General features: G+C 37.8%; 1 protein-coding gene and 1 non-coding gene across 3 annotated transcripts in view; both read right to left on the minus strand.

The window, feature by feature from the left end:
* The window catches only part of Sec23b (SEC23 homolog B, COPII coat complex component), a 37,555-nt gene extending 16,520 nt beyond the window's left edge, over positions 1-21,035 (minus strand). The window contains exons 1-11 of one of the 2 annotated variants that reach the window (XM_027920317.2): positions 20,952-21,035; positions 18,483-18,717; positions 17,204-17,261; positions 14,040-14,126; positions 11,742-11,978; positions 11,552-11,637; positions 10,187-10,331; positions 9,420-9,578; positions 8,954-9,069; positions 4,970-5,093; positions 2,562-2,642 (exon numbers count right to left, since the gene is read on the minus strand). In XM_027920317.2, coding sequence (XP_027776118.2) covers positions 2,562-2,642; positions 4,970-5,093; positions 8,954-9,069; positions 9,420-9,578; positions 10,187-10,331; positions 11,552-11,637; positions 11,742-11,978; positions 14,040-14,126; positions 17,204-17,261; positions 18,483-18,703 — 1,314 coding nt within the window. In that variant the 5' untranslated portion in view covers positions 18,704-18,717; positions 20,952-21,035. The remainder of the gene's footprint in view (positions 1-2,561; positions 2,643-4,969; positions 5,094-8,953; positions 9,070-9,419; positions 9,579-10,186; positions 10,332-11,551; positions 11,638-11,741; positions 11,979-14,039; positions 14,127-17,203; positions 17,262-18,482; positions 18,718-20,951) is intronic. The other variant, XM_027920326.2, reaches the window with a different exon arrangement.
* Positions 12,610-12,696, minus strand: LOC114081384 (small nucleolar RNA SNORA17). The gene has a single exon (XR_003580794.1). It is a non-coding gene; the product is annotated as a small nucleolar RNA SNORA17 (small nucleolar RNA).
* Positions 21,036-24,079: the final 3,044 nt, after the last annotated feature.

Genomic DNA, 24,079 nt, shown 5'->3' on the forward strand with positions numbered 1-24,079 from the left:
AGACCCTGAAATATACATTCTATCATCATAGAGGAGCTGGCACCACACCTTATCTGGATGCAGAATGCTGTGCTTAGAAAGTACCATGCTTAGACATTAATAGAGTCATCTATGTTACTCGACTCCACCCACACTGCACACTGTCAGCTGAGTGTACAACTGACATCTGTCTGGTGTGGAGCCATGCCAGGGCCCTCCATACCTGGCCACAGAACCAGCGATTTCAGGGAGGTGACAGTTTGAGTGGAGAGGAAAGATTCTTAAGTGAAATTGCACAGCAGTTCTAAGATAGAGAGCAGGGAGGGCACTCTGTTTTGTCAGCACCTCTTATGCAAGACTGTGAGATGGACGGATTTTGGGTGTTCAGCTTCCACTTTAAAGGTATTCTCTAAAAGAAGCAGGGATTTCACATCCACTGGAAGGTGAAGGGCAAAACCCAGCAAAAATGGCCAAGAAGGAGCTTATGGGTCTTCCCTTCTTTCTTCACTAGCTCCTTCTCTAGGCACAGGACTCAGCAATGGTACAACTCTCCAGTGCCCCAGAATAACAATTTCTCTCTAAAATACAAATGCCTTACTTAAGCATTTAAATGACTTTATTGGAAAAAGTACAAAAATAGAATTAGAAAACCATCATTTTATAATTTCTAGTGAAATAATTTGATTCAAGTGAAGATAATCAACAGCTAAAACCATTAAGCTGTTTGCAAACTGAATTTAATCACACCTTTAAAAACTTTTGCTTCTCAAGAAATACAGAGAAAAGAAACAACACAGATACTTACTCCTTCAAGGAAACCATCAGACATATCAAGAATGTGAGACATCCTATTAGAGAAGACCTCGGCACTATCACTTCAATAAATCAATCTCATGTTTAAAAAAAAAAAAAAAGGCAAAGAATATACACAAATGAACAAAAAGATGAAGACTATTCTAGATTTTTTTAAACACTAAGTATAGCTGGACACAGTGGTGCATGCCTGTAATCCCACAATTGAGGAGGCTCAGAAAAAAACAATCCCAAATTTGAGGCCAGCCTCAGAAACTTAGCAAAACTCTGCCTCAAAATAAAAACTTTTTAAAAGGGGTAGATGTGTAGCACAAGGGTAGAGTGTCCCTGGGTTTAATCCCCAATGTTATTTAAAAAAAAAAAAAAGGTTAGTGAAGCTACTATGTCAAGGAAACGCTAATCAAAAAGATAAGGCAAATGTGGCAAGAAAAGAGGACACAGCAAAATTATGGCAAACTGTTAACAACTGACAATGATGAACAGAAATTCTTCCTTAAAACTTCTCTGTATGCTTGAAAATTAGATCTTTCTCTTTGTATCTGCACCGCCAATCAAAACTTTCAGGGCTGAACTCTATTGGAACAGCTAATTGTACTACTTCATAAAAATGTCTTCTTAACCTACTTCTCAAAGACTTCGCCAGTCATATTTTAAGTCTATGGAAAATACTCTGGTATAGGCAGCCTTTCCAAAGCCCTGCCAGAAAATAGGAATACAAGTCCTTTGGCACTCGGGGTTAATGAGTAACTCTTCAGATGGGCTTTTGGGCAGCAATCTGCCCCACCCAGGGAACTACAGGAATGTTCACTCAAACTGTCTTTCCTCTGCCAAGCTTGACAAAAGTTTAATCTGTGTAGTAACTTGTGAATGTTTGTTCTGATGAAGACAAAGATGATACTGTGAAACAGAACATCTCAAGTAGGCCTCCAGTATGTCAGGCTCTGTCCCAACTGCTTTACCTGATCTACCTTATTTATTCCTCCTAACAAGGCTGTGAGGTAGGCATTGTTATTGTCCCATTTGCCAGATAAAGATATTGAATTACAGAGCAACTGAGTATTTTGCCAGGGCTACACAATTACTGAGAGGTAGTGATGCCCTGAACTCAATTGGCTCTACAGTCCACCCTCCCATTAAAGATGACCATGAGGGAAGGACATGACTATGTCATCCTCACCTGGGACCATGCTGCATCAGACCAAAAGCTTTGCTTTTTGGTAGCTGAAGTATATATAATAAGAGGATGTGGGTCATCAGCAAAGCCACTCTCTCAAGTGATGACTGAATTGGTTTACATACACTCACAAATTATTACTAGAGAAAATAATGTCTGTATATGTAACAGTATCATCTGCTGCCTAACCAATTCATGGCAGTCTCTGTTATAGGAAGGCCCATTATTAGCTGAGAGTGAAGCAAAGATATCAACTCTAAGGACAGCAAGCATATAGAATCCCTGAAGGATTCTGCTGAATGGTTGCCTTGTACTGTAGGGGAAGCCTGTGGCTCCTCAACAGTCACTCATGCATGGGTTATGGAGTCAGGGGGACCTGGGATCTAGCTTCTACATGTCAGCTCTAATTCTGAGCAAGACTCTAACCTCTGTGACCTGTCAGTTTCTTTCTCTCTAACACCATCTCTCAGAGTTGCCATCAATGAGGGTTAGCCCTTTTCCCCCCACCATAGGTGACAATACAAGACCATTGTGCTCAGACTCATCTAATGAGTTATCTCCAGGGCAGATGAGGGTGATGGAGGAGTTTCCTTACATTTTCTGACACACACGGTCCTTTCACATTCAGAGATACACATGGACCAATGGCACCAGCAATCTTCAGTTCCCGAGATGTCTAAAATAAATTCACAACAGAGTAAATGTTAAAATCACTAAGATCCATCCTGCTCTCACAACAGGCAAATATAGCAATGTCATTCCACCAAAAGAAAATCCCACATGGATTAAAGCATCCAACTGCTCCCCTACTAACTTTTCCAGGGCCACTTGAATTAATTAAAATTTTAAAAAAATCTGCCTGTAGGTGCTGTATGAAGATGATACAGCATTTTCAACTCTCTCAGTTCACTTTTCAAACTTTAAAATTATATACCTAGAAGATAACAATTCTACCAACAAACTACATTCTTTTCCAATCCCATATATGGTCACAATTATTTACATATTTTTTGGTGTGGGCATGTTTTATTTTTATTTTCTAACTTTTAAAATTTGTTCTTTTTAGATATATATGACAGTAGAGTATATTTTGACATATATATACATGGAGTATAACATTCTAATTAGGATACCATTCTTGTGGTTTTATATGATATGATATGAGTGGTTTTATATGAGTTTCACTGGTCATGTATTCATATATGAACATAGGAAAGCTATGTCTGATATTTATGTATTTCTAACCAGTGAACATACTGTTTTGTGTTGCTTTAAAAATACTTAATTCATGAAGCCCACACAAGGCCAACTTGCTTAGATTTTTTAAGCTGAACTCATTTCAAAAACATCCATTTCTGCTGGGTGTGGTGGCTCATATCAGTAATCCTAGCAACTCAGGAGGCTGGTATAGGAGGATCACAAATTCCAGGCCAGCCTCCACAACTTAGTAAAATTTGTCGCAAAATAAAATATAAAAAGGGCTGGGATATGGCTCAATGGTAAAGTGCCTTTGGGTTCAATCCCTGATACCAAAAAAACAAACAAAACAAAAAATCACCCATTTCTCTTTAACAACAAAAAATCTCAAACACATGAGAATGTTGTTTAAAGGCTAACCTAGATGATTTAATGATCACCTCCAACTCTCCATAGTTTCTAATGGACCTTTTTATTGTTTCCTCAATGACTCAGAGTCAACTGTCTCTGGCGATGAGTCCCTATGTGGGAAAACAAACCAAAACTCACAGTGCTGGCTGTTTTAGAGCACTCTGATAATTCTTTAGGCAAGTACTACTATAAACTGCTTATGGAATGCAGTAACCCATACTGATGGATGGGTGGACAGTGACTACTGTGTGGCTGCTATGCTGAGGTCACAATGCTGCTTAGAACACTCACCCCATTATCCACCTCCCAATTTCAACTGTCCTAAAGCAAGGTGAAGGAGGGCCTACAGAGGAACCAAAAACTCATTGTTTAGAATGCTAACCAATACATAGGTCCTCCTCCAGGAGAAAAGAGATAGGTGAATGATATATGTTATGATAGCAAATTTTTTTTAATATTTATTCTTTAGTTGTAGTTGACAAATACCTTTATTTTATTTATTTATTTTTATGTGGTGCTGAGCATGGAACCCAGGGCCTCGCTTGCACTAGGCAAACGCTCTATCGCTGAGCCACAACCCCAGCCTGATGACAGCAAATTTTGTAGAGATTATTTTAATTGGCCTGTATATGCCTGTGTCCAGTTGAAGTTGCCAGAAGTCTGACTACTAAACAAGTAGCAACATTCTAGCTGGGTGCAGTGACATGTGCCTATATTCCCAACTACTTGGGAAGTTGAGGCAGTAGGATCGCAAGTTCAAGGCCAGTCTGGACAACTTAGTGAGATCCTATCTCAAAATAAAAAATAAGAAGGGCTAGGAGGCTGGGGTTGTGGTTCAGTATAGAGTGTTTGTCAAGCATGTGTGAGGCACTGGGTTCAATCCTCAGAATCGCATAAAAATAAATAAATAAATAAATAAATAAAATCTATTTTTTTTAATTCTTAAAAAATAAATAAATAGGGGCTGGGGTTGTGGCTCAACAGTAGAGCGCTCGCCTAGCATGTGTGAGGCCCTGGGTTCGATCCTTAGCACCACAGAAAAAAAATTAAAAAAAATAAAGGTATTGGGGCTGGGGTTGTGGCTCAGCAGTAGAGCACTCATCTTGCATGCACGAGACCCTGGGTTCAATCCTCAGCACCACATAAAAAAATAAATAAATGAGTGAAATAAAGATATTGTGTCTAACTACAACTAAAAAATAAATATCAAAAAATAATAATAAAAAATAAAGGTATTGTGTTCAACAACAACTAAAAAATAAATATTTTAAAAACAAATAGGGCTAGGGATGTAGCTCAGGGGTAGAGCACACCTGAGTTCAATCCCTAGTACCAAAAAAAAAAAAAAAGTAACACTCTAATTCCATTAACATTTTAAAAGGCTATCATACATACCTTTACTTCTAAACTAGCACCAAATGCCATTCTGAAATCTCCATTAAAATCTTTACTAAAGATTCTTTGGAATGTCTGCTTGAAGAGAGAAGTGTTGAAAGAATCTCCCATCACCATGTGGCCTCTAGGAAAAAAGAAAAAAGTGAACATTAGTAAGACTGAAAGCCATCCAGATGCTCCCTGGATGTTTACAAAGGAGAAAAAAATACCCACGTCTGTAAAGGTACTAACTCACTTAAATAAAGAACAGCAAGTTTAATTTGTATTTAGGGGGGAAAAAAAGTTTCTAAAATATTAAACTAAGAATCCTTAAGAATACTAATATATCTTGATTACTATAGCAATTACACAAACCTATAGAGATGAAAAATCTCTTAGAATTATACCTATTCACATACAAAAGAAAAAAAAAAAAGTACAGGTAAATAAGGTCTGCACTACAGTTAACTGTACTGTGCCAAAGTCCATTTCCTGGTACTGACATTGTACTATGTTTATGTAAGATGCTGCCCCGGGGAAGAGCTAGATGAAGAGTATGGAGAGACCTCTCTGTACTCCCAGCACATTTATAATTTCTGTAAATCCATAATTATTTCAAACAAAAAGTTTTTTTTTAAAGAGAGTATCCTTTATTCAACAATCCTAGCAGTTTAAACAGATTATTATGATATTATGATAAATATATACATAAGTATATTTATCTACTACAGACATATAGAGATATCTATGTATATATACTGACATAGATACCTTGGGTTTTTGTCCCTGATTCCCAGCCTAACTTCCTCCTCAATGCAAGTTATATAAATAGAATTTCTCTTCCCCAAGGCAAATCCCAGAAACTCTAACCACCAACTTTTCTGTCTTAGAACTGGCCATAAACAAATTCTATGACCTATCTTGTCTGATAAATCAAAAGGCCTACCTCTTACCCAGGAGAATGGAATGTGCACAGAAAGGCCAAGAAAAATACGAACAAGCTATCCTAGGTTTCCCCAGACAACTAGTATTAAATGATATTCTTTTTGCCCAATTACATTTCTACATGGTTAGCCATACTTCAATCATACTTATGTAACAGTTGTCATAACCACCTAAAAGGACAGGGTTCAGATAGTTTCCAGATAGCCAAACACATGCAGGTTCCTAGAAAGTGTGTACCAGAGAGGATGGAAGCTTCATGTCCCTTCCCTCACACCTCTCCTTATGCACCCCTTCACCTGTATCCTTTATAATACCCTTCACAAGAAACTGGTAAATGTGTTTCCTTGAGTTCTATGTGAGCTGATTGAACAAATTAATAGAACCCAAGGAGGAGTTTGTGGGAAGCCAAATTTACAGCCAGTCACTCATGTGCCTGGATAAAACAACTTGGGGCTTGTGTCTTCTAAAGTGGGTAGGGGCCAGTCTTGTGTGATATGACATTGTGTCCAAATAGGAAGAGTCAGGACTGAATTAAATTAGAGATCCCCAGCTGGTGTCCACTGCAGAACTCATTGCTTGCTTGTTGACGGGGACAAACCCACACACACTGTAGGTTCATTGCAATGCTTCGTGTTATGTGCATATAGTAGGTGAGACTTGAGTTTGACTTGGGTTTTCTCTATAACAAGAAAACATGTCCAACTTTTCTCATACTTTTTCAGTATAGGAGAATAACCAGGCCTGGGGAAAAACCTTTTCAGATAAACTCTGCTGCAACACACTGAATCCTTGACTTCACAGGAACATTTTTTCTAATTGATGAATACTGATTTTTATCCCTTACTGAAGTTAGAGAAAATATTGTTCAAATTTTCAGCAAGAAGCACAGCCTGCTTCAGCTACACAACAAGTTGTCATTTATAAAACAGGATCCCAGAATTGGAAAGAAAACAAGAAAGGTTACCTGGTCCAGCTCTCTCAATGTCTGAGCCCTTTAGTGAGGGATCAACAATTTGGCCCCAAATATCCACCCTCCCTTCTTCCTTAATCATGTATTCCACAGTTGCTTGGAATAAAGATGACATTCCCAGGGCTGGGGTTGTGGCTCAGCGGTAGATGCTTGCCTCGCATGTGTGAGGCTCTGGGTTCGATTCTCAGCACCACATAAAAATAAATAAATTAAATAAAGGTATTGTGTCCAACTACAACTAAAAAATAAACATTAAAAAATAAATAAATAAAGATGACCTTCCCTAGTGTACCTTGCATGTAGTCACATGACTCACTTTAACTTGATGGAGAATTCTTTAGTTCGAGTGGGGCATGTTCTTGCCAGAAGGGCATATCCTTCTTTGGCCTTTCCACCCTGCTATTGTAATGTAGTAGAACTCCAGCAAATACCCCAAGCCACGCACTGCACACTGAGGCAGATAGCTTGATGGGAGCCTCAGCCCTGATGATGATGAAACCAGTATACCAGACAGAAATGAACTTTTTTGGGGGTCTTCTGTCATAATCACACAATCTAATCTAACTCACACCCACCTGCCCCTTGACAACATCCCTGCCAAGTTACGACTGAACATCTCTTACTCCCTCCAGAAGCTGTCCACTCCATGTCTGGACAGTTCTCACTCTTTTTACTTTTTATTTTGAGATTGGGTCTTGCTAACTTGCCCAGGTTGACCTCAAACTTGCGATCTTTAACTTGCCGCAGCCTCCCAAGTAGCTAGGATTACACAGCAGGAACCAGCATACCTAGGAAGACCTTTTTTTAAAAAAATATTTATTTTTTAGTTGTAGTTGGACAGAATACATTTATTTTATTTTTTTTTTATTTTTATGTGGTGCTGAGGATCAAACCCAGGGTCTCACATGTGCTAGGCAAGCACTCTACCACTGAGCCACAACCCCAGCCCCAAGACCTTTCTTTATACTGGGTGAAATTCTATATCCCGGCAGCTTCACCCATTGTTCCTAATTCTTCTGATCTCTTCTCCACAGAACAACTCTTCAACATTGAATACAGTTCTCATGCCCATCTCTTCTTTTTTTTTTTCTTTTGGTACTGGGGATTGAACTCAGGGGCACTTGATCACTGAGCCACATCCTCAGCCCTAGTTTGTATTTTATTTAGAGACAGGGTCTTACTGAGTTGCTTAGCACCTCACTTTTGCTGAGGTTGGCTTTCAACTCGCAATCCTCCTTCCTCAGCCTCCCAAGCCACTGCAGTGACATATGCCTCTGCACGCAACTAGATCCCATCTGTCTTCAGCTTAGTCTTTTCTAGTTCCTTCAACCATTCTCCACATGGGAATGGGAGTGTAGCTCAATTTCAAGCATTCTCCAGCACTATATAAGCTTGTTTAAAAGGAAAAGCTCACAAAAGTTAAAGCTTGCAACTTAGCAAGCTCCTAAGCAAGACCATGTCTCAAAATAAATAAATAGATAGATAGATAGATAGGGCTGGGGACATGGCTCAGTGGTTATGCACCCTGGGCTCAATCCCCAGTATAAATAAATAAATAAATGCTCAGAATGAAAAATGACATAATCTGTATAAGGTGTCACCATCACCAAAGAAACCAAGATTTTGATTTTCTTCAAAAATAATCTACTCCTATAACCTAGCCTATGATAACCCATCTTTGCAGGAAGTCATCCCAAGCTGTTGGCTCACCTTGAGCACTCAACAAAAACCCTACATCTTTTTATGTCACCATTAAAACATTTATCCAACATGGAATTTGACCTAAATGTTGAATCTTGTGGGAATCAAATACCTCAATGAGACACTGATGGAAATAATGATACCTCTCCACAAAAACTATACACACACACCCTAGCATACAAACCACAGGATGTTCACAAATACATTACAGCATCTCTGAGTGCTCCAAGTCAAGGACTCCTGAAGGGCACCATTCTATCATAAAATGGGAGTGTAGCTCAGTGGTAGAGTACTTCCCTAGATATGCAAGGCCCAGGGTCCAATCCCCAGCACTGAAGGGAAAAAAAAAAAGACATTCTCTTTTTTCCAGGTGTTCACTATGAACATACCCAGTAAGATTTGTACAACACTTCATCTCCAATAGTCCAGTTTGGTCAAGGGCACAAGCATAAATATCAATGCAGTGACCATTTGCAGCGGTTCGATTAGCAAGCATCTCATAGTGCTGTAAAGAGAGGAGAAAACTGTCTTTAGGAAACATTAACATTAATCCCAAGGTATGCCTTAACATACCAAATGATGTAATCAAATATAGGACTATGAAGATCATTATCTTCAAAACACAAAATAAAAAATAGTTTCCAATCTCAACAACCTTCACAAACTTACAGCTATCCACTTGAAGCTCAGAGGCTGGGGACAATAATTTAACAGCAGCCAAGATCTGGAAGATCATCTCAGCAAATAAATCTTTTTGACTGTGACAAGAAGGCCTCAATAAAGCAGCTGTCACTCTAGAGCAGTCTAAACCTGACACCAGGTTAACACAATTAACCCATACCCAAGAGAACCTACCTTGGTTGCCTTTTTCATGAACCGTGCATTATCCTTCTCAATATCATGCCAGGAACGAATAGGAATCTTTAATTCATCTCCAACCACCATGCCAGGCCCTTGTGTGGGGGGACCTCCAGTAAATAGCATGATACGGGCTCCTGTGTTTGGGAAAGTACCCTGAAACAGTAAATAACAGCATATTAGAAGGATGTAGCCCATCTCCAAGTGTGTTTTCAATTTCCCTATAGAAATATTCCAAAAGATTCTCCTGAGCTTTTTTTTTTTTTTTTTTTTTTGCATTGGGGATTGAACTTAGGGTCTCATGCATGCTAAGCAGTTCTCAGCTCCTCATCAGCTGTTAATACTGATGATACAGCAGAATGATATAAATGACAATGCAGAAAAACAGCACTTACTTTCTCTCACCCTAATGGCTTTATATACTTTTACTACTTTATTCTGAGCAGTTCCTATTGCTCTAATTCCCTTATTTTTTCTTGAAAACCTTTAGGAGCTCCTTCAATGTAGATAATAACAATGACTTTAGGTCACAGTGAATTTTCAAAAAAAGCCAACAAATATGATTTTTTTAAAATACTTATTTTATAGTTGGACACAATACCTTTATTTCACTTAATTATTTTTTACGTGGTGCTGAGGATTGAACCCAGGGTCCTGCACGTGCAAGACGAGTACTCTACTGCTGAGCCACAACCCCAGCCCCAAATATGATTTTTAAGAGCAAGTTTGTATGATGTGAGAAAGCCCCATAAATTCTCAATTACCTCCAATAAACCAACAGCAATGGACAAAGCAACACCAGTGGATCTCAAAGGTCTCTTCCCCTGAGTTACTGGCCATGGGTCTCTCTGCAGCTCCCCAAGAAGATCAGTGAGGTTCATATCAATCTTTTGAATGGGCTGCAGAAATCTGTAAGATTTTGAATGGACATATCAATTATAGTTTAATAAGGTAGCCTGGTCTTCCAACCTTGGTGACATGTAATTATTTAAAATAATTATTCAGAGTAGGAAAAATTTGCCATTTTTTTCTTTAAAATTGTCTCTACAAACACAAAACAATTCAAGGCAATTTTACTAAGGAATATAATTTAAAACCTAACATTCAGTGATATATATATTATATATATTACATATATACATATATATACATATACATACATATACATATATAGAGAGAGAGCATGCGCTAGCGAGAGCGTGCGCTAGCGAGATCATGCGCTAGCACGGGGGAATAAAATCAACTTAAAAGGGAACAAATCAGTTTAATTAAATTTTAAGCAGCAAAGAAATCCTAAGGGGTCTGGGGTTGTGGCTCAATGGTAGAGCGCTTGCCTAGCACATGAGAGGCCCTGAATTGGATCTTCAGCACCACATAAAAATAAATATATAAAAGAAAGATATTGTGTCCAAATACAACTAAAAAAAATAAATATTTTTTTAAATATTTATTTTTTGGTTAGACACAATACCTTAATTTTTGTTTATTTAGTTTTATGTGGTGTTGAGGATCGAACCCAGGGTCTCGCGCATGCTAGGCAAGCACTCTACCACTGAGCCACAACCCCAGCCCTAAAAAATTAATATTAAAAAAAAAAAAGAAATTCTAAGGACATGTCTAATGGAAATTTTATCTGTATGTGGTCCACTTATGTGGACAATGTGCACAATTCTAAAGGTTCAGTTTGTGTGTCCCTTGAGCTTTAGAGTAACACAAAGAACAATCTTGTTTCTTAAGAGAAGGAAGCTGTCCCCAGCCTGGCAGACAATGCATTTTATCAAGTTTACTAGCAGTTAACACAACCTGGGTCAGCAGTGGACACTCAATTTAACTGAATAAAGTATCTGTTCATAAGCTTTTTTGAGAGCACTCAAAAGAGGTCTTTTCCATTTTTCCAGTTTTATTTAAGAATCAAAAAGGATAATAGCCATATGTCCAAAAAAGAGGGGAATGAATGAATACAGTGGTCTCAAAACCTTTTTGATAAAACATTAAATATGGATTAAGCTTATTCATTGACTTTTTTATCTAATCATAAGGAAACCGACATACTTGCATTGCTTTTCTTTTATTTTCACGTCAACGTGCATGCTCACTACAGCACATAATACTGAATGTCAGCATCTCACCTGCTTGAAACAAAAGGGTGCTCCTGAGGTTGAGCAGGTCTTGCTTGCTGCATGGGCATGGCTGGCTTAGACAAACCCAGCATATCCTAAAAAAAACAAAAGACTCATTTCCCATCACATTATGAGTAAATAACTGATTAATTTTTAAAAAATGTCCTTGCTACCATTTCTATACAAACCCAGCACAGACCTGTATTTGCTTTGCAGTTAAATCCTTGGTCCCTCGGAAGACATAACTTTTGGAGATTCCTTCACAGCTCAGTTCATGAACCTGCACCATCCTTCCGAAAGTGATCAGACCCACCAGAGCATCTGGAGGAAGGAGACTCAGGGACATCTGCAGGGATTCTTTGAGAGCTTGAAGGTCATCTTCCTCCAGGCATGTGTCAACCACATAGAGAAAGATCAGAGGAGACTGTGCGCCTCGCTTTAGGGAAAGGAAAAAGCATGATGATCAGTATACAAATACAAACAAATCAGGCATGTAAATGTCAAGTCTTCAACTACATTTATTCTCAGGAGGACACCTACACAAACCTCTACTTACCCTGATGCAGATTCTATTAAAACAAACTAAATATAAAAAATATTTGTGGCTAGGCATAGTGGCACATTCTATAGTCCCAGCAACTCAGGAGGCTAAGGCAGGAGTATCTCAAGTTTGAGGCTAGTCTCAGCAATTTAATGAAGACCTAAGTAATTTAACAAGATCCTGTCTCAAAAAAAGTAATAATAAAAAGGACTAGATGTGTAGCTCAGTGGTAAAACACCTCTGAGTTCAATTCCCAGTACCAAACAAACAAACAAAAAACCCTGTTTGTATCTAACAAAATTATTCTACATTTCTGAATACCTACTATGTGTCAGACATTGGTCTAGGTCCTGGGATATATCAGTACATACATAGAAAAAACAAAGATCCCTGCCTATCTCAAGGAGCAAACTTTCTGGCAAGGGGATTAGGGGAACAGCAAACACCAGGAGTAGAAACAGAGGTCAAGTTCAAGGTCAGAGCAGCCTCAGTAAGAAAGTAACATTTGAGCAAAAGCCTGAAGAAGGGAGCAAGACAGTCACATATATACTGTCTTTCTCTTTTCTCTATCTGTATCTGTATGGCACAGCAGCCATACAGATACAGATAGAGAAAAGAGTCAGAGCAGTGGAAAAAGCCAGAGCAAAGGCCCATGGGCAGGCATGTTCCTGCATGCTTCAGGAGTCTAGAAGGCCCACGGAGCTAAACAATGACACTAGCAGAAATTAAGCTCAGAGTGGTATATCACAGGGCTTTGAAACTATCTTTTACTCTGGGTAAAAAGGGGAGCCATTTTTACCACTGGAGGTTTCTGAACAGAGAAGTAATGTGAAACGTATTTTTAAAGTTACTCTGAGGGCTGGGGTTGTGGCTCAGCAGTAGAGCGCTTGTCTAGCTCACGTGAGGTGCTGGGTTCAATCCTCACCACCATGTAAAAAATAAAAAATAAAATGAAGGGTTTGTGTCCAACTACAACTAAAATATATATATATTTTAAAAATTTAAAAAAATAAAGTTACTCTGACTTCTGGGTTTAGAATACAACACAACACTAGAGAAGAATAGTGTTACCTCAGATTAGGTAGAGGGAAGTGAAGGGAGGGGAAGGGAGGGGATGTGGGGATAAGAAAGATAGTACAATGAAACATACATTATTATTGTATGTATATATGTGACTGCATGACCAATATGATTCTACAACATGTATACACAGAAAAATGAGAAATTATATCCCATCTATGTATGATATATCAAAGTGCATAAATACATTCTACTGTCATGTATAACTAATTAAAACAAATTTAAAAAGAATACAATACAAATAGGCAATAATAAAATCAAGGAGAATAGTTAGGAGACTGATCTAACAATTTGAATGGGGTGGGGGCTGTGGCTCAGTGTTAAGAGTGTTTATCTAGCATGTGTAAGGCTCTGGGTTCAATCCTCAGCATCACATAAAAATAAATAAATTAAATAAAGGCATTGTGTCCATCCACAACTAAAAAAAAATTTAAAAAATAATTCAAATGAGAAATTGTGGCTAGATTAGGATAATTAGGAGTAAGAGAGAAAAATGGGTAAATTCTAGATAAATTTTGAATATTGAGCCAATAACATGTTATAACAGATTAGATGTGGGATGTGAAAAAGAGAGGTCAAGGACAAGTCTAAGACTTTTAAACTGAACAACTACATGATGGAGCACCCTCAACAAAGACTGAGAAGGCTTTGAAGGTCGGCTTTCTAATTCAATCAGTTCCACCGTTTTTGCAGCCTTCTACCAAGACCTGAAAACAACACCAGTGTAAGTGCTTACACACTGTAACCTCATGTTTAGGATCCTTCGGCCCCAACAATTTCAGGTCCTCTGGACTGGCAAGAGACACAGAAAACAAAGGATTTCAAGAGATACTCAGTGTTCATCACATTTCATTAAATACACAACAAGGAATTTACCTGTATCACGTACTCAATTGTAGAAAACTGGGGCATCAATTCAGCAGGTTGATTCACCTCAGATATGCCTGCATAAGCTGGAGGAAACTGAAAAGAAAGCAAAGCACTGTTTTGTGAGGGCTGAAAGATATTTATGTTACACCTTTTATTTTCCATTTATAAAGATGATTAATGATTATATGTTAATTCTGAGAGCACAAAATGTAAAACATTATTAAAACACAAAAAAATCAGTAATTAAATTCTGCTTTACATTCATATCATTTCATAAGTTTAAAAAAAAGTATTTTATTCTTTAGAGTAGGTTTAAGTTATTTTAAAACATTTAATGGTTTAAAGTCACTCTATTAGAAGAAGCTAAAAGCCCTAGTGCCATGCCAGTAATCCTATCTACTTAGGAGGCTAAGGCAAAAGGATCAAAGTTCAAGGTCAGCTGGCACAATTTAGACTCAGTCTCAAACTAAAAAAGATTTTTTTAAAGGGTTAAGGATGTAGCTCAGTAGCAGAGCACCAATGGTTTAATCTAAAAACAAACAAACAAAACCACATGCTATCACAACTGTTTCTTAAGCTTTGCCTTGCAAACTAAAGGCAAAACATTTACCTGTTTCATCTATAAAGAAGACTAACACCTTTGTTTATCATTTTGACTGTTATCTCTGGAGTAGCTGTGATTTTAGGCATGTACCACTGTGCCTGTCCCCTCTAGACCTTTCCACTTGAGCACACCATATATAACAATCACTTCATATAAACAATTTTGGGACCTGCTTTTGCATATAAAATAATAACACAGGCATTTCCTTTTGTTTTTAAAACTCTCTGCAAACATTTTAAATTCATAATTTGGGCACTGATTTTTCAGTCTTCAGCTTAATATTTAAAAGTTTAGGTATATCTCCCCAAATTTAGCAGGTGGATCTCTCCAGGCCAGTGACTTTAGAGTGACCAAATGCAAATCCTGCTGAGGAGATGACAGCAGCCTTAAAGAGTCACTGGCCAGGAGGGAAGGAATATTGGGCATCAGAACTCCAGCAGAAATCTCAGTATATGCCATCAAAAGATCTCCTGTCCCCTTTCTGGCCATGACTACCCAATGGCTGCAGCTTGCAGAAAAGGGTAGAGCTTTATCTATGTCTGCAAAATTTGGGGAGTAAACCCAGACATACTGGCTACCTTCTAGCAATCTGGAGATGTCCTATTTACCTAACAGGCAGTCAACTGCACAGAAAAAGAGGACAAGATAACCCAGTTCCTCCAGGGGGCCATCTCTATCTACTACCCCAGACTCATTGAGGGGTTCATTTCCTCATGGTTGAGCTGGGAGAATAACAAAAGATTATTTAAGCGTATGACAGTCTTCCACATCACACTTCCACACCAAACTGGCAGGTGGAGATCTCAGATAAATATACTAATACCAAATACTTATATGGCACTTAGTGTGTCAAGCACTATTTAAAGTCATTTACATTCATTAATTCTGTTTAATTCTCACAAGAATTTCATAAAGTACCATAGTATTATTATGTTAATTTTATTTTATTTATTTTTTCCTTTATTTTGTTTATTTATTTTTGTGTGGTGCTGAGGATCGGATCCAGGGCCTTGCACGTGCTAGACGAGCACTCTACCGCTGAGCCACAACCCCAACCCCTATGTTAATTTTAAAGACAAGAAAATTGAGGCATAAAAGGTCAAATGTGACCCTGCCTTAGATTTTTTATGATAAATTAAACATGCATTAATTCTGAATGTTAAGATTTGTATAAACTTCTGAATTTCTCATGGAGATTTTTTTTTTTTTAATTGCTAAGAATCAAATTCTACCATTGAGCTACATCCCCAGCCTTTCATGGAAATAAATCTCAAATATAATCAGCTTATAATTTCTGAATCTACTGTCAGTCGTCAACTGTACTTGTTTTTCCATCACTGGATTTACTATGCACTGTATCTAGGATTAATCATAACAAATTCATGTTATTACCAGCTTAAGAGCTATGAGCACAATGTATGCTCAATTGTGTACAATTAATTTTCCTCAACACTTCATTTAAATATAGTTTCCATGCCATAAAATTCACCAATTTTATGTGTAAAATTCAATGATTTTTAGCAAATGTATTGAATAATAATCAGCACAGCCCAGGTTTAGAACATTTTTATCATAGACAATTATTATTATTATTTTATTTTTTTAATTTTCTTAGTACAGGTATTGAATCCAGAGGCACTTAACCACTGAGCCATGTCCCCCTTATTTTTTATTTTCAGACCATCTTGCTAAGTTTCTTAGGGACCCACTAAGTTGCTGAGGCTGGCTTTGAACTTGCAATCTCGTGCCTCTGCCTCCCAATCTCCGGGATTACAGGCATGAGCCACTAAGACCAGAGACACAGTTGATTTTAAAGAGAAGTCTTGACTGGGGGTATCACTCAGTGATAAAGCATGTGCTTATTATGAACAAGGCCCTAGGTTTGATCCCTATCACCTACACCCCATAAAAGGTCTCTCTTCTCATTTATGAGCTTCTTTTAGTTTGCTAGTTTTAAATTTTTTAAATCAAAACTTCAATACTGATACTTGAATTCCAAGGTTAATAAAGATCAGAAAACAAAAATTCAGTAATATTCACTACCCAATTAGAATATACTGAAGTCAAGTGAAATATGAACAGCTGGGCATAGTGGTGCATGCCTGTAATTCCAGCTACTCAGAAAAAGGCCGAGCAGGAGGATCAGAAGTGTGATGTTAGCATGGGCAACTTTGTGAAACTATGCCTCAAAATAAAAAAAGGGTTGGGGGTGTAGCTCAGTGGTAGAGTACCTTGCCAGCCAGCAAGAGGCCCTGAGTTCAATCCTCAGTACCACACACACATACAAAAAGAACAACAGATCTATGTTCTTAGGGTAACAGATTCATGTCCTACAGAAAACCTACAAGGAAAGAGAATGTTATGTACTCTCCACAGCAAATGACAAGAATCCAAATATGGAAAAATTATAAATGTTCAACATTCAATATTGTGCTTAACAAAAGCTATCACCTTCAGTTCAGCAGAAACTGCTGACTGCTAGCATAGATATTCAATTTCACATAACTTTTTCAGAGTAACATACAAGAAATGAAACTTATAAAACATTTTTTAAAATAATTCATACCTGATTTCTCTGGAAACAGAAATTACAAGCCCAAAGTTTTGCTCGATAATCAACCTGACTGTGAGAAAGATAAATATCACAACCAGGTACCATTTTTATTTTTAAGGTAAAAAATATTCAAATGTAAACTTCAAATTCAATAAATCACAGACTGGTATTTCTATGTTTGTGTATAATAAATGACATTTTACAAAATTTCAATGCAGTTAGATTTCTGGCTATTAAGTACATAAAACGTTTCCCTCAAACAACTTCAATGAAGAATTAGCAAATCCCTTTTTCTCTTTTCCAATATCCTAGATAAATTTTTAAAATTTCTTGACTTATATAAATTATGAGTTAATTCCTTTTGCCTATTACCTTAACCCAATCTTCAGGATTTTTTTCTAATATCTTTATTGTTCAGCCAAGTGAAACTACCAAATTTTGATAATAAAGGCACATTTCACACACAGGAAAAATTTCTTAGACTTTAACCTCACTTGAGTTAATATACTTCCTATCCCCTTTTATAGGTTTAAAAAATTAATAAACAGTGGCTATAATTTTGAAAGCAGAGCAGCAGCATTCTTAATATGCACATTCTAAATAAAAGCAAGGAAAATAAAGTAAAAAATGCTCCCTCATATAAAAAATTTTATGACCACTTGCCACGATTTCAAAATTCCAATCTTGCAGTCCCATCTACTTGGAAGACAGGAGGATCCCTTGGGTTCAAGATCAGGCTGAGCAACACTATAAGACTCCACTTTCAAAAAATAATAAATAAATACAATAAGAATTCTTTCAAATTGTATCCACATGTGTTAAAAATAATATAGGTCAAGATATTATAGGTCATTATCTTAGAACAAAAAAAATTACACTTAACAATAAAATCATTAAGAGTTCAAATTTCTTCTGATTATTACTTCTTCTAGTCCTACAACATCAACACACTAGGCAAGTATAAAAAAAAAATAACCTGAAGCTTTTAGATTTTATTTTTGTGAAAAATACTTTAAAAGGTATCTCATAAAGTATACAGATAAGCCAAAAACAAACTGATAAAAAGCAAAAAATTTTAAAAAAGTTAATTAGTGAATTCCAGATCCTCCCCTTTCATCCCCCTCCTCTTCCTATAAGATTCTAATTTTATCTGGAGATTAGGCCAAGGAGATTTCTATGCACACTCATCACTAAGAATCTCATCATCTACTACTCATCTCAAATTTGACAACTTGCCCAAATCAAATTTATTATATTCACCATTTTTAGCAGTTTTTAAAAAAATTCATACCAAAGTGGATTGAGAACAGCTTTGCAAGTTGGCCTGCTGCAAAGCACAGGTTCATACTGTACAGGAGGCAGGTCTGGTCGTTCTTTCAAAGGAGTAAGGAGACAAGCCAGTGGAACAACCATTCTCGTGGCCTCAAGACGGCTGGAAGGCCACACATTCCAACTGAAACGTACACCATCTCGTTCTTCATTCTGCTGAATGAACTCCAGATATGTTGCCATAGTCTAAAAGGGAACTAAAGATAAAGCTTTAGCTATATATTTGAGATTCTCAGCTAAACCTCAAAAAAGAAGACAGTCATCTAACATAGCATTTCTTAAATACTTAGCTGGATACTCCTGGATAAAGATATCTATCTTCCCAAAGTTGATTAATTCAGTTATCTTTAACTATTGCTCTTTTCTTAATCCTCCTCTCTAGCACTTAAAACAAAACAAAACAAAGTGGTGGGGAGTTTTAATCATCATCTCTAAATTAAGTGTAGCTGAATACTAAACTTTTACATTTATTTATTCATTTTTGAGGTGCTGGGGATTGAACCCAGGGCTTCACACATAATATGCAAGTACTCTTCTACTAAGCCACACCCTCCCACCCTTGCCAGCAATATTACTTTAAACTTCCTTACAGATCACACATCATCTCAGACAAGCCAATTCTGCACTTGACCAAGGGTAAGCCTTGAATCCTGTTTCAGCATCAATACTGTATTAAATTTTACATTCCTAGTAATCTTGGTTGTGTGTCTTTTCCCATCCATCTTTTGTTAACTGTACAGTAAAGAAACATATACTGATCTGGAGTTGAGCTTATAAGGGGGACAAGTTCTGAGATAAAAATATTTCTATTTGGTATTATCTAATTGCAAAGGAAAGCTTACTATTATGCTGGCTCTCATCAGGACCTTCTCCCTTACCAAGGTTGCTTTTATTCATGCCTTTTCTTTTTTTTAATGTTTTTTTTTTTTTTTGGGGGGGGGGTATGCTCATGTCTAAAGACTGGTCAATAAAATAGTACTTCAGACTAATCTTTTAAACCCAGACAATCCCAATTTCACTGAACTGAGTGTTTTATACATCCTGTTCATGTCCTGGAATCTAGGGTGACACACACCTAAGTTATTGTGGTTCAAGGAAACTAGCCCCTCAAGAAAAAACAAAACAAAAGAAAAACAGATCAAAGAATCTGTGATAGTAAAGTGATCACTAAGGAGGACCTCATCTAGTGCTGGATAACAACCAACCCCATACTATTTTGAGAAGTGCCATACTACAAATAATTTGGATTAAGGCTCTTATATTACATGGCCAGAAAAGCAAATGAAATATTACACAGACAACCAAAATTCAAAATGTGAATTTCACTGAAACATTAAGCCAGCTACTTGTTATTTGAGCAAAAGGGAGAAGCTGAAGCATTGTTTACACAGAAGGCACTTCTGCAGCTTCCTGAAGGGGAGGGAGCAGGAAGAGCTAAATCAGGTAGTCGGGGGAGCCAGTTCTAATATCATAATTCTCACAAGTACCTCAGCAAGATTCATTAAATGACCATTCCCCTCTCAAAATTGTTATTACAAGGTATTAATCCCCAAGTATGCACATAATAAAACTTTCTCCATCTGTTTACCACTGCCCCTCCCCCTCACTCTTCTAGATCACTGATTCTTAACCTCGGGCAAATAATTCACAGAGGATTTTAGAGAATCCACAGACTTTCTTAAGTCATATGCAAGACTGTGTGAACGAGAGAATGCATCCTTCCAAGGAAATTAGATTCACGTTCTATACCAAATTCTCAAAGAATAAGGGTATGAAGAGGTCAAATAGCTGAATGAATGAATGAATGAATACTGAACGAACGGATGAAAAGCCTAGGAAGATACTCTAGAAGCATCCACCCCCAAATCTGAACGACCCTCATCTCGCCCAGGCGTAACTTTTCAGGGCATTGTGGCCATCTGCAGACAAGATAAAGTTTAAGTCTTGACAGGTGTCTGAAGACCTAAGTTCTAGTTTTACCTCTCTCACAAACCAAAACGTTCGAATTGCTAAGTTATAAAATGGGAGCAGGATCCTTCCGGCTGTGCGCAGCCAGCAATTCTAAAGACTTAAGAATCAGAAGCCAGGGGCTGGGGATGTGGCTCAAGTGGTAGCACGCTCGCATGGTATGCGTGCGGCCCGGGTTCGATCCTCAGCGCCACATACAAACAAAGATGTTGTGTCCGCCGATAACTAAAAATAAAAGATATTTAAAAAATTTAAAAAAAAAAAAAAAAAAAAAAGAATCAGAAGCCGGTGATCTGCCGGCCCGGCATGGCGGGGGATCCGTCACTTTCAGTAGACTCTTGGGTCATCCATTCGCTCCGTTTCCCCTGCCTACCAGAAAAGGCTTCATCCCAGAAGCAGCCCACCTCGCCCTGGCATGTGTGCCTCTGTCCGCGGCTCTTTACCACTTATGCATCCCACTCACCTGGCCGGAGCCGAACGCTTGGCGAGTGCTGTCCGCGCCCACAGCTGGAAAAGCTAGGCTCCGGCTCTCACCGCCAAGTCCAGCTCAGCTCTCAACCGATTGGTCAACACTCTGACACGTCATACCACAGCGACGTGCGCTAGCCAATCGCAGAGCGCTTATCCAGCCGACTAGAGGAAGCGATGTTGTCAGAAAAAATTCTCCGCCATCTAGCGATATGGCAAAACAGCGCTGACTCGCACTTCAAACCATAGATGCCACTTCCCTAAGATTGCCACTAAAGGTTTCTGCTTCAGAAACCCCAGGCATTGCCGGAACATTCCCTAGACACAGCCAGCCTTCCCAGGGGGGCCGCCCTGACGCAATATGACGTATGCTTGCCTCACTGGAAAATCCGCCTCATTGCCTTAGTTACCGGAATGCGAAAACCGTGACGTGAGGCTCCGGAAGTAGGAGACGGGCAACTGGAGGAACCTGGAACTGTCGGGAAGAAGGCGTCAACATACGGGAGAGACGGGGCTGGAGAGAACTTGGAGCGGCCAGCTGGAGGACGCTTGCGTACCTGTTTGTCCAGGGAGCTAGTCTTTAGTTAAGATTGATTTTAAGTACAACAGGTGTAGTAGTGCTTTTTCATCTTTCACGATTTCCTCTTTTCCCTTGGAATGGCTTCACTCTCTTAGTGGAGACCAGCTCTAGCGCACAGTCCCTCTTTGCACCTCCATTCCTATGCCGAATTGAGAACTGTCATATTCAAGTACTTTAGGAGACTGACAAAGTTCATGTTTACATGGGACACAGCTTTCTTTTTTTAATTTATTTATTTATTAGTTGTAGTTAGACACAATATCTCTATTTTATTTATTTATTTATTTATATGTGGTGCTGAGGATTGAACACAGGGCCTCACACGTGCTAGGCGAGCGCTCTACCACTGAGCCACAACCCCAGCCCTGGACACAGCTTTCTATAGCCACAACCATTTTTTCACTTTCTTACAAGGTGGCTCGTTGATTAACTTACTAAGACAAAATCTTCCTGTAGCATATTTTAAAACCCTAAAAAATAAAAGTATATATCTAGGCATTCAAGAAGTATGCATTAATTAGCTCAATATTAGAGCAATATTTTAAATTACCTACAGATCAGAAAAATTAGTTTAAGTCAATGTACTATGAAATATAATGTCCGTAATATAAACCGTTTGTCAGAATAATAATTCATTTTGTTGAACAAACTTTCATTTATCATGATCTTAAACATTATGCAATGTTAATGTTAGCTTATCTGATTAGTAAACTTATATCCGTTTAGGAAATTGAAAATAGTTATTCTCTTTGTAAGGAAACAAGCCCAAGTAAGAACATGTGCACATGTATTATACTTAACACTTAGAAAGAATATAACTGGTTTGGTTTGGTTTTGAGGTCCTGAAGATTGAACCCAGGGCTTCACACATGCTAGACAGCCAGTGTACTACATCCCCAGGCCTTTTTTAATTTTTCTTTCTTTTTTTTTTTTTTTTGGGTGCTGGGAATTGAACCCAGAGGTACTCAACCATTGAGCCACATCCCCGGTCCTTATTTGTATTTTATTTAGGGACAGGGTCTCACTGAGTTGCTTAGGGCCTGCTAACTGCAGAGGCTGGATTTGAACTCACCATCCTCCTGCCTCAGGCTTCCCGGAAGCTGGGATTACAGACCTGTGCTGCCACACTGTTCTTATAGCTTATTTTTAAAAAACCAAAAATTAAAATACTATTATTTGTCAAAGATTTCCCTTAATTATTTGAACCTGGATTCTTTCTGTACTAGCAATTTCTTTTCTTTGTTTTCTTTTTTTGTACAGGAGATTGATTGAATCCAGGGATGTTTTATCACTTAGCTACATCCCCAGCCCTAAATTGCTGAGGCTGGCAATCCTCGTGCCTCAGCCTCCAAAATCACTAGGATTACATGTGTACACCACCACATCAGGCTTGTACTAGCAATTTCACAAGAAGGGGTTTTTGTTTTTTGGTTTTTTTGTTTTTGTTTTTGTTTTTTTTTTTTTGTAATAGACATACAAAGCATTAGAAGTTTTATTTCTTTGCTGGAAATGTTAGGAATATTTGATTTATATATATGTATTTATTTCCATAAACTAATCCTAACAGGTCCCTTAATTGGAGAGATCTAACAGTCTAACTTATTAAGACTCTACAACACAAAATTTGAACTCTCTAACAAAAGGTGAAGGCTTTTATTGATCATAGCCATGAAAACACATAAACACAGAGAACATAAAACTTTGGTTCTACAACTTTGGCCACAAGTGAAAAATATACAGAAACATAAAAATTTAGTGGACCAGATAACAAAGAGCTGTTCTTCCCAGTTGGCAAGGAAATCTCACAAACTGATAAAAAGACAAAAAAAAAAAAAAAAAAAGCCACTAACAATCCAATTCTCTGTCATCTCTTATCCAAGAGAGAGATGATCAATATAAACTATCAATTCACTTAAAGAGATTAGCAACTGGACAGAATATAAAAACCAAATTCCTAATCATTATTGCTAACAACAGGGGAAAACTTACCATTCATGCATGAATCAAAAAGAAAAACAGAAAACCAGTAGAGAGAAGACAAGAAAGCTATAGAAACAGATCAGCAACATAGTGTTGTACTATTGTAGTATTATTGCCACTGGGTATTCACTCTAGGAGGCAAGAAAAATGCCTGCCTGGGCCTAAGCAGCCTAGGAGGTGTTTTCAGTAATATAATTGCCTGGTTCAGACTGGTGAATCATATTGGTGAAACTTCCAAATTGTTAAAGAAACTGTTTCAAGCCAAGTGAGGTGGTGCACACGTGTAATCCTATTGGCCCTGGAGACTGAGGCAGAAGAATTACAAGTTCAAGTCCTGCATCCAAAACTTAGATCCTGTCTCAAAGTTTAAATAAATAAAAAGAACTGGGGATATAGCTCAGTGGGAAAATATCCTGGGTTCAATTCCCAAGACTGCCAAAAAAAAAATCATAAAAATGTTAACTTTTAGTTTTAAAACCAAAGTTATTTCTCCTGCATTAATAAGAAACTCAAGAAAACACTTGTACAAGAGATAAAAGTAGAAAAGAAAACAAAGTGAATTA

Source organism: Marmota flaviventris, chromosome 2 (assembly GCF_047511675.1).
Source record: "Marmota flaviventris isolate mMarFla1 chromosome 2, mMarFla1.hap1, whole genome shotgun sequence".
Lineage (NCBI taxonomy): Eukaryota > Metazoa > Chordata > Mammalia > Rodentia > Sciuridae > Marmota > Marmota flaviventris.